The 16,031-nt window shown below is 39.0% G+C and overlaps 1 protein-coding gene across 5 annotated transcripts in view; it reads right to left on the bottom strand.

Moving 5' to 3' along the window:
• Positions 1-210: 210 nt before the first annotated feature.
• Positions 211-16,031, bottom strand: part of LOC124717087 (F-box/LRR-repeat protein 17-like) — a 70,014-nt gene continuing 54,193 nt past the window's right edge. For 4 of the 5 annotated variants that reach the window (XM_047243787.1, XM_047243788.1, XM_047243785.1 and 1 more), the window contains 2 exons: positions 6,267-6,491; positions 211-674 (listed from right to left, as the gene is read on the bottom strand). In XM_047243787.1, coding sequence (XP_047099743.1) covers positions 542-674; positions 6,267-6,491 — 358 coding nt within the window. In that variant the 3' untranslated portion in view covers positions 211-541. The remainder of the gene's footprint in view (positions 675-6,266; positions 6,492-16,031) is intronic. The other variant, XM_047243789.1, reaches the window with a different exon arrangement.

Here is a 16,031-nt window from a genome sequence, read left to right on the forward strand (position 1 = left end):
TTTTACGATTAAATTCATATCATATCATTTGTTGCTTTGAGTAACATCACCTCACAACAAAATGCACAAGAAATAATAAAAATCACAAGTTTTCTTTTAGTGTAACCAACATATGTAGTCAGACACTACTACATACCAAAAACTGGAATCTGCAATCACGGAAAGAAATATTTTCAGCCACACAGTATTAAAAACATTGCGTGCCATTCGTAATATTGCAAAAACTAATTTTTATTTGTATCAGCAGACCTTCCAGTAACATACATCAATAATTAAATGTAATCATTTAAAACAAAACTGAGACACTCGAGGCATGTGCAATTACTAAAATCTTTGTTCACGTATTGTCAGTTGTTTTCCTCTTCTCATTTCCATATTTTGGGCATCCAATGCCCTGTTGAAGCTGACAGTAAGGAAATGGAGGCAGTGGCTGAGTTTTGTAGTCAGGGTCTTTAGAACACGAGTGCAACTTCCGTCAGTGTGTCGATCCCATCGCTATCCCGCTCCGTGTGCCGACTGTGTGCAGACCCTGGAAATGGTGTCACTCGTATTCATCGTGACTATCATCTGTGATTTGTGCCCCGAGTGTGCCCTCCACCCTCAGGTCTGGCATCTGGGCACTGATTCTCTCCAGTACGCCCTCGTCTCCGTCACAGTAGTCAATCTCCAGCTCTCTGTTTGCACAAGACAAGAGACACGGTAATTATCAAGAGTTGCCACAGTCAATTTTTATTCTGCGTAATATAAATACACTCATTCAAAGCTTCCATTAGTTAAAGGAGACAAGTCAGATTACTGCTTCTACCAAAATTTTATTGCGCTGTGGGCAACACGAGGCAGGAAAGCTGCTTATTATTGAGGAATATGTTGTGCTGCATCAAATGTGAGAGCTATCAAAAAAGAAGCTTCACTCGGCTATGAATAAAATACTGGAATAGTTGAATCACATCTATTAAAACCATCCTTAAAACTACAGTTTATTTCTCTATACAATCACCATTCAGATTTAAATATTCACCATTTGGCTAACAGATTACAGTGGCGTTTGGTTTTGTGACTTGTCGTTTGATCGATGTACAGAGCACAGAAGAGTCGTGAGTTTTGCTATTGCATTTGTCAGTGAACAGCACGTTTTGATTCATTTTGTTCTGTGTATACTGAAAGTCTCGGCTACGGAACCAGCTTTACTTTGTTACTAAAGGGGAAGGGGAAAAAACTATGAGTATGCAATAGATTTATGTATGCATTTTTACCTCTAATTATTACTTAATTACTAATGTCACCATTTGGAGTCATTCATGTGTTAATATGTATGGGGTATACAAAGATGAATTTGTATCATGAGAGTGTAATGTCTTTGTTCTTATATAATATTTTGTAGTTTTCATTCTTGCATCATATTTTCTTTATGGGTTAAGCATGGACAACACAAAGCTCTACAGGATAATGAAATTCTTCTTCGGCGCTGTGATGAATCTGAAATATCAGATGACGAAATTATTTCGGGTGGTGAAATTGATGATGAACCACCAGTGCAGCAAGCATTGCCTCAACAGACAGAAGTTGAACTGGACAGGTTTGATGATCCTCGTGCTAATGATGAAACTCCTATAGCTGTTATGGATAGAAACTTTAGGAGCTGTAAATGCAAATTGCCTGTGCTATGTGTGGGTACGCAAGGATCTGCAGGCCATGGATGTACAGTGTGCTGTGCAGTTTTCAGATCCACTAAGTGAAGAACATACCCCCTTCCAATATTCTGAAAGTTTTATTGATGAGGCTATAATTTACAATTTAGTTACACAGACTAATGTATACTCAACTCAAGGGTAAGGCAAAGTATAAATGCTAGTGCCAATGCAGTGAGACAGTTCATTGGCATTCATTTAGTAAGTGGTATTGTGAGTGTTCCCATTTACAAGATGAATTAAGCAAATGAGACAAGCTATAAACAGATAGCTGACACGATGCCACTCTGTCAATTCTACAAGTTGAGGAAGTGAGACCTGAGTTTCTCCTGGTGTATACAACTTTTAAATAACTCCCGGGAATTCAGCCAGGTAACACTTTCAGCGACCGCAGATATTTCGGTGGGAGAACACCCCGCCATTGTCGAGACAAACTGAAACGGACAGGCGGCATACGTGCAAATTTAAAACCTCGGTTCTCGGACTAAAGCAGGAAAGATAACACACACACTGAACGCTAGTGCCACCAAAGATGACCAAAGTCAGAGCTATTGATGGTGAGACTATGAATGCGCAGGTGAGGTAGCATTGACTCTGTCCCTCTGTTTTATGACAAGGGAGAGAGCCAGATTCCAAATACGAGTTTAAACAGAAACATCCATCCCTGTTAACGAGGTTGCTTGCTAATTTAATCTCAACGAGCAGACAGATGGAATTGCAATGGGTAGTCCATTGTCTCCTGTGATCGCAAATTTGTTTGTGGAAGACTTCGAGGAATGTGCATTGGAGTCGTCGCCTTTGAAACCCGCCTGTTTCTTTAGATACATTGACAATACCTTCATTGTTTGGCCTCATGGTAGGGAGAATTTGAATGTCTTTCTAGAACATCTGAACTTGATCCACCCGTACATTCATTTTACGATGGAGGTGGAAGAGGATGGTTGCATTCCCTTTCTTGACGTGTTGGTTAGGAGGAAGGATGATGGATCATTGGGATAGTCTACAGGAAACGTACTCACCCCAACTTGTACTTACAGGCTAATAGTTGTCACCATCCGGCTCAGCATGAAGGGGTACTTCGTACCTTGGTACACAGGGCACATGTCGTTTCTGACGCTGAAGTTACATTTTGTCAAAATGGTTGTAGTGATAGACAGATTGAATGTGCGTTGCGCTATCTACCAACTGAACATCGGGTGACTGATGATAATTCTGAGTCAACACCCAAGTTTACTGCCTTTTTGCCTTACATAGGAAGCACATCCAACAAGATCGGTCGTATTTTACAGAAATATGATGTGAAATGTGTTTTCTGACCTCCATCTAAAATTAGAGCACTTTTGAGTTCCGTTAAGGATGATCGTGGACTGCGTAAGGTGGGTGTATATCGTATTCCTTGTAGCTGCGGCATGGCATATATTGGTCAAACTATCAGGACCATGGAGGACTGATGTTCTGAACATAAACGCCACACACGATTACAGCAGCCAAGTAGATCTGCTATTACTGAACATTGCTTGGATACTGGTCACCCCATGTTACATAATAACACCGAGATATTGGCATGCACGTCCAGCTATTGAGATTAAATTAGCGAGCAACCTTGTTAACAGGGATGGAGGTTTCTGTTTAAACTCTGTTTGGAATCCGGCTCTCTCCCTTGTCAAAAAACAGAGGGACAGAGTCAATGTTACCTCACCTGCGCATTCATAGTCTCACTATCACTAGCTCTGACTTAGGTCATCTTTGGTGGCACTAGTGTTCAGTGTGTGTATTATCTTTCCTGCTTTAATCCAAGAACCGAGGTTTTAAATTTGCATGTATGCCGCCTGTCCATTGCAGTTTGCATCAAAAATGGCAGGGTGTTCTCCCGCCGAAATATCGGGGGTCGCTGAAAGTGTTACCTGGCTGAATTCCCGGAAGTTATTTGAAAGTTGAGGAAGTATTTGCATGTGAACGACAATGCAAATATGTTGCCCAGATGTGACACACAGCATACAAATTGTTCAAGGTGAAGCCATCTTTAGATCAACTAAAGAACAATTTTCTCAAAACTGAAGTTGAAGAATACAATGGCATTGATTAACTTATTGTGCCTTAAAATTACACACTTCTATGTGCCAGTATATAAAATCAAAGCCACACAGATAAGACATAAAAGTATTTGTTTGAGCTGGTGCAAGTGGCTGCATTTATGATTTTAAAGTGTATGTTGGGAAGGGAACAAACACTGCATGTAATCCTGAGTTAGGAATGAGTGGAAATGTAGTGATGTGGCTGACTGAAATTGACATGCGTAGGCACATTCACAAAGTCTTTACGGACAACTGGTTTGCATCCCTTAATGCAGCAGCAAAGCTTAGAAATGAAGGAATATATGTTGTGGGAACCACCAGAAAAATCAAACTGGGTGGATGCAATCAGAAAACTGATGCAGGGATGAAAAAAGCAGCCAAAGGAACCTGCGATTATAGGGTAGATGAAGAAAACAAAATTGTAGTTTTGAAATGGTTTCACAATAAAGCTGTCCACCTGACTTCTCTTTATAAAGGCACGGAACCTGTTGCAAATGTGGAACACTGGAGAAAAATAAACAGATCGTACATAGAAGTTCTATGTCAAAACATTGTGCTGGAGTATAATATGCACACAGGAGGAATATGTCCATCCTGATATACTGAATAAACATAAAAAGCAAAAGGTACTGCCTGAGAATTATTTTCCATTCCATAGACGTGGCTTGTGTAAATGCTTGGCTGTTTTAGAGATGACATTGTGGTCAGAAAAATGAGAAGTAGCAGACATAGCAAGTGCCTCACTGAAGAAAGGAACTGGTACACCAGAAAGAAAGAGGGGCCGCCCAATCACAGATTCTCTAAGACCACCTGCTCCCAAAAGAAAGCCTAAGGCAATCTGCCCAGTTGCTGACGTGCACTTTGACCAAATCGGATACTGGCCTGAGCATTTAGATTCAGAATCAAGATGCAGACTTTGTACAAAGGCCTATTCAACAGTCAAATGCTCCAGAAGCAATGTTGCATTGTGTTTTAACAAACAAAACAACTGTTTCAGAAGTTTTGATTAAAAATAAATCAGTAAAAAATCAATTTTGTAGAACAATTTTCGGTTAAAAATAAATGTAAGATTCAAAGAAACATGCTGTTTTATTCCTTAACTAAACAGTAAAAAGTTTTAACACTTTCTAATAAAATAAATAAGAAATTAGTTTATGTATTTATACTAATTACTTTAAATCTAAGTAACACTTATGATGAATTTCAATTACAATGATGCCATTTAGAATAATTACTTTACTTTTTAACCAGTAGCATCAGAACAACTTCAGCAAAGCATATGGCATATGTACAACATATATAGTAAATATTCATTTTTCCCAATTTTTCTCTAAATACCATGCACAAATAGTTAATGAGCAACAGATTCTCTCTGCGTGAAACCCTGTTAGCTAAGATTACAACCGGCCTGTTACAGTATCTTCAAGTTCTTTATTGTAGCCGAAACCTCTGTTCAGAGGCCATGAAGAGATGGAAACCAGTTAGAGTGAAGTCTGGGCTGTAGGGTGTATGTTCAAAAATGTCCCATTTGAACTGATGCAACAATTCTCACATTTGTTGGGCAGGATTCAGCCAAAAACTGTCATCTTAAATTGAGACACCAGTACCCTAGAGACCACAGCACTTATATTGAATTGTTATTTTCACTTATCTCGGTAACTCACAGTAGTAGTAGTAGTAATAGTAGTAGTAGTAGTAGTAGTAGTTGTTGTTGTTGTTGTGGTCTTCAGTCCTGAGAGTGGTTTGATGCAGCTCTCCATGCTACTCTATCCTGTGCAAGCTTCTTCATCTCCCAGTTCCTACTGCAACCTACATCCTTCTGAATCTGCTTAGTGTATTCATCTCTTGGTCTCCCTCTATGATTTTTACCCTCCACGCTGCCCTCCAATACTAAATTGGTGATCCCTTGATGCCTCAGAACATGTCCTACCAACCGATCCTTTCTTTTAGTCAAGTTGTGCCACAAACTCCTCTTCTCCCCAGTTCTATTCAGTACCTCCTCATTAGTTATGTGATCTACCCATCTAATCTTCAGCAGTAGACTTGAGAATTAACTGCCATTCACATTTCATAAAATCCAGAACAAGATTCCTTTGATGTCCCAAAAAGATAGTATCCATAAACTCTCCAACTGACAGGGTTTAGTGTCCTTTTTCCTGTTTTGTTACGGTAGGCAGTATGACCTCACATGATGGTCATCCATTTAGTTCCCTCTTGGGATCGACTACTTTTCTCTTACCACTGGTCACAATTTCGTTTTGTAAGACTTCCCCTTTCACATTTTAATGATCACAGAAGTCCAGAGAAGAAGTCACCTGTTGAGTGCTGCTGTGGTTCATAGAAAGAATTTTTGGAATTCAATGACAACAGAACTTCCGGTAACCTGCTTGCATCTCCTGTATAACACTCCAAGGTGTTTGTGGAAGCTGCCCCCCCCCCCCCCACACACACACACACACACCTGTATAGCTAGACTACTACACTAGTATGAATGTAGTGTTACCTGAGGTTCACCAGTCTGCCAGGAAACTTGTCAAACGGTATGGCCCAGCAAATACAATACTTGAGGAAAAGCCTGCGGAGCTCTGACATTTCGAGAATGCAGTCCACGCTGGGCTTTAATTTATAAAATTTAACAGAACGGAACTCCAAAGTGTGCAATGCTGACACTTGAGCTATGTATGATATTGCTTTTCCACCAAGACATTGACAATAAGAAATTTTCAATCTGAAACACAGCAAAATTATATTTCTGTAGAACTGCTAACAGGAAATATTTCAGCAGAAACCTTTTTAGTAATGTTTATAAGGATTTTTACGATAATATAAATAGTACACTGTTGTCAGTAGTTCAAGTCATTGTTAAATCAAGTAACAGTGTAAAAGAAGCAATTTTTACCTATCTATAATCTATCATTAAGCGTTTAAATGCACTCAATTTCACCATTTTGTGTACACATACATGCACACAAACACATGTGCATTATGAAAAGGATACAGTGAAACACAGTGGGGTTATAATTAAACTTTTGCTACTTGATCCAGTAGTGACAAAATTATTTACTGTATGGGAACCCAACTTTCTACGAATTATGTTCAAACTGTGCGCTGCAGGATTTGTGATGTTAGCAGTATTAGTGTTGTGACTTGTCAATATATGCCAGTACTGATAGTGCATTACAGCCGAAGACAGTCTGGACAAGGCACGCGGGGCTTTATTTGTAAGGCTGTTTTATCAAAACAACAGTGATAGTGCTGCTACTCTTCACAAGTATCAATGCATTTAAGGAATATGGAGAGGTCCTCTTTCCACACTGGGGTTGAGGAATATTATTCATATATTCAAAATAACTGGTGATTTGGGAATTGCTCCTCGGAGAGGCCAACTGTGGTGCAAATTTTTGAAGAAGTTATGTTGCCACGGCTGAGTATGCCGAATTCAATGTGCTATTTTCGAGCAGTGCACGAGCTGTGTCAAGACAGCTGAACATTCCACAGTCCACCATCTGAAAAGTGCTGCGAACAACTATGAAATGGTATCCATACAAAGTTCCTGGCTGTTGTGTATGCAGATGGTCATCATACTGAGCAACGCTTTGTAACCCGGAACTTAACATGGTATGCAATTAACAAATGTTACCCTCTCATGCAGAAATTAAGATGTGTTTCTTTCAATGGTTTATTTGTTATTTCTCTTCTGCATGCCCTTACAAATGTTTCCACAAAGTTTCATCATCCTATGATCACACTTTTTTCACAGGAGCCCTCTCAAGTAGCAAAAGGTTAAAATGAATACTCTGTATGTACATACATTATCTGCTGCTATTACCAATATAGATACTACAGTCTATAAGCTGGGACAGTTTTAAATATCACAAAATACCGCTACTCCATTGTAAAATACATGACACATTTATTATGTACTCACATACACGAACAATATAAATGAAACAGCATTAGAACTCAGAATCAGATTCCACTATCAGTTTCCACACTGGGGAAGGCTGCAACATTTAAAGAGTAGAACTATGGGGCCAGGACTCTTTGAGGAGCTTACAAACTGCATCTCCTTTGCTTTTTGTAATCAACTACTAAATAGCACCAAAAGCTAAATCTGAGATATGATCTATAGATATTATGTTACAACATTGAAGCCACATTTTCTGACATTTTATCATGACAAACACATTCTGGAGAGATCTTTCATGTGGCGTATGTTAGCTCTGCTGTGAACTTAATGTTTTTCATGTTTTCAGTTCTGAATCTGAAATATTTAATGATTTAAGCATTTGTAAAGCAAATGTACTGTATCTGTCGGGTTTTTAATCAATGCTTATGTATTGCAAATATATGCAGTTTAAGTGATACACCACATTAAAGATCTTTTCAAAAGGCATCTTTTTTAATACCTTTTTTGTTGAGCTGAAGCATCAGGAAGTGTGACATTGGCGACCAAACATGCTACTGTACATTGATCTATTGATATTACTTATTATACCCTTGCATGGATATGCACTGTTTTTTTATCTTGTTTGATGTTTGGTCAGGTACGAGTGTTCCAAGTATCTTCAGTTTCCCTAAGCTCTTGTTTCAAATTTTACCTGATAAATTGTACACTGAATTCATGTTGTGCTATTTTCAGACTCATGGTATGCTATAGGTACTCACAATAAAATAAAACGCACTATAACTCGGGAACAATACGTTCACAAAAAGGAATGACATCAGTGAGTGAAGAAATTGTTGGTAACTACCAGTGATGGGACACATTTTGCATGCTTACTTCATCCAATTATTCATGAAAATCTCATTAGATGGTGCCACCTATGTTACCATATTCTAGTGAACTCTAGTGAGCCATTTACAACTTCGTGTGTCTTTCCAGCAAGGGATCTAACAGCCAACGTCGGGACCAAAAACTGTTTTCAACATAATGGAAACATTAATATTGAATGTAGGTTAATGACCCATCAAAGTATAATAAAAATGTACAGAGCCAGAGATTTGATAACAGAGCTTCTGCTGCTCTGTTGATTCCCTTTCATCATAAGCAACAGTACGTGAGGTGATGGTAGGAGACCCTTAGGCAGGATGAACAGAGTGTTCAATGGATCCATATGAGCTGTACTACATGGGACTTAGGCACCCAAACTTCTGATACATAGAGCTAATTGGAATTTCAACGCGCACCCTTATCACTTAGCTACTACCTGTTCGAAAAACGTCACTCGATGTCAACAGTTCCAAAAACATTTACTGTCATTATTTACACCCTTGTGGTAAGTACACAAAATGTGTCTTGGTGATTTCAGCTCTGTAATTCATTACCGAGAAATATATTTTAATACATGCTCTGGAGAGGCTCCACCACAGACCATTTTACTACAAGCCACGCCTGCTTAACAGACTTTCCAGAAAACCTAATGAATTCTCATACTGTATAAAACATCTTTTGTGTAGAGGTTTTGAACACACATATGCCTTCACTGGCAATATGTTATATAATTGTAAACCCATGTATGTCATAATGTGCCGAATTTTTTATGTCTGGCAGCTGGGATGTCAATCTGATTTTTAATGAATGGACGAATAGCGGCTGTAAAGGCTCAGTGTAGTACAGTAGTTCAATGGCTACTTGAAAAACATGTGTCCATGAGCTGTCTAAGGGTTGGAGATTTCATCGTGGGAATGTGGCTCTCTGGAAGAAGGATGATTGGTTTAAAATCCTGTCAAGATCGAGGACATTAGAGATGGAGCACAAGCTCAGATTGCATCAAGGATGGAGAAGGAAATCAGTCGTACCCTTTCAAAGGAACCATCCCAGCATTAGCCTGGAGCAATTTAGGGAAATCACAGACGTGACTCTCTGGAGTCCCCCAATGGGTTTAAGTCCTTGGTTGATTGCTTTTGCCACTGTATATCAACAATATTTCATTTGTGGTCTACAAGGTGTGATAAAAAAATGTAATGGGAATTTTTGTTTTTCTTAAAGAATCTTTATTCATTCATCAGCATCAACCTCGTTCCGAGAAGAACCTTTGCATGTGATCGAACTTCTCAAATTTCTTTACGGTCTTGGCTCTTCAGGCAATGTCCAATGGTAGGATTAGGTGTCAGTTTTGATGTCACACTTGTGTATATATGTTTTATCACCTGTTAAAAAGCAACTTTAGAATTTCTGGATTATTGTCAACATGATTCAGCAATTCCTGAGCGATGTACATGAGCTGTGTTGTGGCTCGTGTTGGTGCCGTTGGTAGGTTGGTATCGTGTAATAGGGATAGTGGCATCTCGTTTTCTTCTTGTGTTTACTGGCGCCACTACGTTTGCTGGCGTTGTCTGTGTGGAAGTGGCAGCAGCAGCATTAGCGATATCTAGTACCGTGGTACTATCTTTGGAAGGGAGCGAAGTGTTTCATGGGTCTGGTGTGTCGGCAGTTCGGTTGGGACAGAGCAGCAGTGAGGTCCGGCAGCGCAAGGACATGCCGGGACCACTGGCAGCACAGAGGCATCGCCGGATCGAGGGGCTGTAGTTGCGAGGGCCACAACCTCATTGTCCACCAGACCCAGGACGTTTGAGTTGAGTGAACATTAACCCAGTAGTGAAACCTCCACTATTACGAGATCACGCCTTTTGTTCACGCACTGCTGCTAGCAGGTTCGCTGAGATGAAGAGCAACAAGTGGACTGTTTGGGGTTGGCAAAATTAATTAGCCGTCCTTCACTTCTTATTATTAAGCATTGAATTCCTTGTGTTTGTTGATGAAGTTCAACCAGCAGTATTTTTCTGCCTAGTGGCCGCCAATGCCCCAGTTACCTGCCCTGGGGGTTAGCGTATTTTCGCGGCAGTGTACCTTTCCTCACCTTGCCGCTGCTGTATGGTAAGTCACGTAGTTCGACAGCCTCCTTGATTGTGGTTCGGATATTTTGTTCTTTTGGATTACCTTGGTCGTAGTGGTTCCTTAGGCTTCTGGATGTTCTAAACACCGGATTCTCAAGATGTAATGCTGTCTACCGGTTCTGCATTGCCAGGGTTATTCCATCGTTGTGTTGGTTACCAGACGTTAGGTAGATTTTGCAAGAGTGTTGGTTTGAGTTGCCGTCCGGTTAAGTGACCACAACTCTTGGCTGCCAGTCTCATCGGTCACGAAGTTGAGCGACTTTCCCAGGCCAATCCTTGGAGCACTGTCTGAGGCCCACTTCTCTCTTGGTTTGATCAGATTGTGATGATTTTTTTTTTAAATATTTTAATTCTGAGTTATTACTATTGAGGCTTTCAGCTGACAAGTAATTCTAATTTCTTGTCAATAAGGCCTTCAGCCATGAATGCAATTTGTCTAAAGAATTTTTAAATAGATATTGTCTCTTAATAGTGAAATTTTGATGATTGTGGTTTTTTAAAAAATATATATATTTTAGTACCTCTTGGAGAAGTTTAACTGTTCTTAAGAATATGTTATCCAGGCATTCAGCTGTTAAATTGTTTTTTTGAATTATTACTATCGGGGCCTTCAGCCAAAAAATAATTTGAATTTCTGGTCATTAAGGCCTTCAGCCATGAGTGCCACTTGCTTAAGAATTTTTTATTAAACAGTGTGTCTTAACAGCCAGATTTGATAACTGTTCCTCATTGTCAGCCTTGTTCACAATTGGTTCCAAATAAAGTGTACGTGACTTTAAAAAAAAAATAATAATAAAAAAAAAAAAAAAATAATCTGAGCCACCAACGGTAACTGAGTAAGGCCCCGTCCACACTGAATCCTACCTTCCCTAAGTACTACATCTCAGTCCACATGATACTGTTTTTGGTTGAAATTCAAGAATTTCAGAACAAACTTTGCTGCTACATGTTTCATGCCCAAAATATCTAAAAATACTGATTAGTATGGAGACACAGGAATCACATCATCATCAGTAACCTCTCTGATGGTGATTCAGTGATTTTCCAGAAAAAAAAATAATTTTCTTACTTCTTCCACACTGTCATCAGTAACTGATGTGCTAAGGCGTCCAAGGCAGTCACTGTCTTCAACGTCTTTTCAATTCTCTTTGAAACATTTATATGACTCAGACGAGATCTGCTAAATCCAGTCAACAATTCAAATTCGGTGCTGCACTTTATTCCATTTTTCAAGAGAAATTTAATGCATACTCTTTGATCCATCCAAATTTGAAAGTAAAACTTTGCCGAGCACTTGAAAACACGTACAACCTATTCAACTGTCAACAATAAACTAAATATTCAAAACAGCTGAAAATGCAAACACACATCAGAAATGTGTGTACCAATAAGATAAAGAAACTGGAAAAACCACAAGCTCTGAGAACATTGCTGCTGCCGTATCAAGTTTTAATGATGACCAGAATGAAATTTCCACTCTGCAATGGAGTGTGTGGTGATATGAAACTTTATTGCAGATTACAACTTTGTGGTCTATCGCTAGAGCACTTGTCCACAAAAGACAAAGGTCCCAAGTTCAGACATGTGCAACATCACTAGACATTTCTCACCCCATACAGTGTGTCATTTTTCTTCTCTCTTGCTCTGCACATTATACAGTTTCTGGAGGATGTTTTCTTGATGGCATTGGGGGGAAGGGGAATAAACCTAGCAAAATGTGCCCAATTTGCTGCTTGCACTTTTAATGGGTAATCCCATAATGAAGCCATCCATGTCTAGAATAGTCTGGTGGAAGAGTGACCGTTTCTATTATGTCCTCAGCCAGCTGACTTCTAAACTGATTAAAACAAGATTTTTCTCCTGTTACTTAGTTTAGTGTGACATATGAATTGAAAATCCCAATGTCCATCAGGTACAAGAAAATTTTGTTCTATCCTTTGGCATATCTTCTCATGACAGAGAAAGATAACAACTGCTGATCTTGTCTGTCAACTGCAGTCATTGAATTACTTGTGTTGTATAACTGCTTGGGACTTCTGGACTGGGGTTTCGGTTTTCCTGTCAGTTTTTCCTGTTACCATCATACTGACATCTGTATGGATAGTTGATAGAATATTTACTTCTTTTATATCCATCGACTTCAGAGCCATGAGCCATTATCAGAACTATCAGAAACATCACATTCAAGAAATATTACTTTCAAGAAACACTGCTGTAACTTTTATTCAAAAGATTTTTTTATGTCCTTGTCCGAGAGAAACTTTTTGCAATACAGCATTGCTTGCTATTACACAGCTGCTGAAAAAGTCTGAAAATGATTGCTTATAACTCCCAAAATACCAAAAGAAATCAAATGTGGTATACATCACTAAATAGATCATTTTTTCAGCTTTCCAATGATATATAATGCACCACACACCATCTATTGACAGAAAATAAGAAACACTAAGAAGAAGCTATAGCTGACTGTACTACCAGCCAACAATGTAACAGCAGCTTGAAACCTGCAGCCAGCTGTATAAGCCAATGGGTTAATAAATGTGAATACAGTACTGAGTGAAATGCTTTTCCAAAGTCTGAACACAGTGTCCTGCTGACTGGATAGATCAGTGGCTTTCCAGTTGTCATGTAGGAAAAACACACGGTTTTGCATCACAAGTATTTTTGTAATCCGTGCTTGTCGGCACAAAAGAAAATCATTCTGTTTGTGATAACTCATTACATTTGAGTGCAAAATGTGTTCTAAAATTCTGCAATAAGTGGATGTCAGAGAGATCTGATGGCAGCTTCACGAATCACTTCTGCAACCGATCATATAGATGGTATGATCCATGCTTTCTTCTAACAAACAGGCAGTTTCTTGTTTGAGTGATCCACAGTAAATTACTCTGAAACAGGTGCTGGCCCATACACAATTTCTGTCTAGAACCCAAGGATTCCACGGAACTAGCTCACTCTAGCACTTTCAGCTGTTTCTCGAGGACAATTACACTAACATTTATATCACTCTTCTTTTCAATGGTGTGAGAATTGAACTGGGGCAGTCCTCCTTTGTGAAAAACATTTTAAACTGCAGTACAACATATCTGCTTTTGCTCTGCTGCACTCAGTATGAGTTACGTTTCACCACAAGACTCTGGACATTAACTTCAGGGCCACTAATTGTCTTTTCGGTCAGCATGGATTTTGTTTGAGTTCAGAAGAGTCCTTTTGATAAGATTGTGCCACAGTAGTTGTTGAGCTGGAAGTGTGACTGAACCAAGTACAATAGTGAGAAAATTTTCGAGATTGTTTATGTGTGCAAGCTATGTTGCAAAGAAACTTTTTTTCTGAGATTAAGAAGGAACAGGGGTATTTCTAGAGGGGGTGGGGGGTGGGGGCATTATCTGATATGATAAATATTGATGATAATAATTTCTAGAAATACCGGTATAACAGTTTGTCTAGGATAGCAATGAATGATCCTTTAGAGTAAGTCATAAGAATAAATTAAAAAATAAAATAAAAAATAAGAATAAAAAAAAAAGAACAAAATAAAAAAGAATAAAATAAAAAAGAATAAAATAAAAAATAAAAAAAGAATAAAATAATAAATAAAATTTCCAATACTGTGTATGTTTTAAAACCAGCAGAAGTGAGATGAAATAGGGCAGACATGTACTCTTCCCTTTCCAAACTCATTTCTGAACACAATTGAGGACAGCAGCAGAGTTCGAGGAGGTGTGAGGCAACTGTGTTTGACCACTGTTACTCAGGAAAGCACAAAATGGCTGTGGGAGAAGCGAGGCCACTAGAAGTTGGAGAAAACTGTGTTTCTGGAGAGCAGTGAAAGAGGCACCCCGAATGTTCTGGAAGGTTGATATAGGAGCATCTAACATTAAATTAAAAGGAAGATACAGTTTTGAGAGTAGAGCTACTCCTTGGCAACAGTAGAATGGACTTGTCCCTGCACACTGAAGCGGATAGACATGAAATGGTCAATAAAAATATTTTACAATAAGAATTATGAATGTTATGCAAGGTGATGTATCTGACATCAGATGTTCATTGAGGCTCAACATGATGGACATTGGCTGAGAGCAGACAGTGACACTTGAGGCAGCACAACCTCACTGATGCTCTAAGCGGAATTGGTAGTTTATCTGATGTTGCAAATTAAAACCATGTACACCTATGACAGTCTACTGCACAATGTCTCTCAAATGCATTGGTACATGGGCTATGGACACTATCTTGCAGTGTATATTGCGGAAGATGATTGTGTTTTGCCTTATGGGGAAAAATCAACAATAGTGCTGGATCTTATTGTGAATGGTGCCGAGCAGTGTCTTAAATATCCTAGTGTTTCACAGATAAAGTCCCTTATGACATCATATTCCATACAGCAACCTTTGCATGAGCAGGTGTAATGATGGCCCATTGGCTTATCTTCCACTGGTGTTGCTAGTTCATAGAGAGCACAGTGGGTGACAGTTACTCAGAATTATTGGTTCCATCAATGTTCCTCAAATTCTAACATGATATATAACATGATGCATATATATCTTTGAGTTGGAATATGATAAATATGTATACCAACAATGAAAACTCCTGGATGGAAAAATACATAAGAAATGTGAAAAGCAACCACTTACCTTGTAGTGTAATGTGTGACTTTAGTGAAGTGATGTGCCGCAAAAATGAATGATGATTGCCAGTGTAAAAAGTTTAGTTAGGTACTGAATTTGTATAACCTGACGTTTGGCTGTACGTTTTATTTATGCTCACGTATCATGAGACAGATCGACACAGCGTATATGCTAGTTGGGCCAATGACAGACATCTTAAATCCATTCATGGTGGAATGTAATGCACCTGCCATTGTTCAGGCATAGTACGGAGGTGGACTGTGTAAAGATTTTTGTGGTCACTATTAGTTATCTATATTACCACCTGAAGACAGCAGACTCCTTTCTCCAAGATGCAAAGTCTGTGTCAGCTATAAATCTAAAAGATCGATTATGAAAAATAAATTCATGTGCTGTATTTCACTGCCATTGTATACATTATGCTTTATACTTTATCACAGTGTATAACTTTAACCAAATTCACAATAAAGAGTGGTCTTTGTCATTTTCACTAGACAGATGGAATATCCCATCACTTTTCGAGAATGTAATAGATTACGCCTCAGTGGTAACTGCTAGTCGGACGGCTTATTCCGAGTAGTCAGGTCCAGCCTTAGAGATACAGTGTGAACCATGGAAGAAAAGTGGCTGTGCCAATGCCTATGACATCGTGGGGAGAAGGGAAAACCTGTATCTGCATATCCAGTTGGAATCTGTTAACTAACACAGACCATTTGTGGATGTAGTCCATATCAAACTAT

This window comes from Schistocerca piceifrons, chromosome 9 (genome assembly GCF_021461385.2).
Source record: "Schistocerca piceifrons isolate TAMUIC-IGC-003096 chromosome 9, iqSchPice1.1, whole genome shotgun sequence".
Taxonomy (NCBI): Eukaryota; Metazoa; Arthropoda; class Insecta; order Orthoptera; family Acrididae; genus Schistocerca; species Schistocerca piceifrons.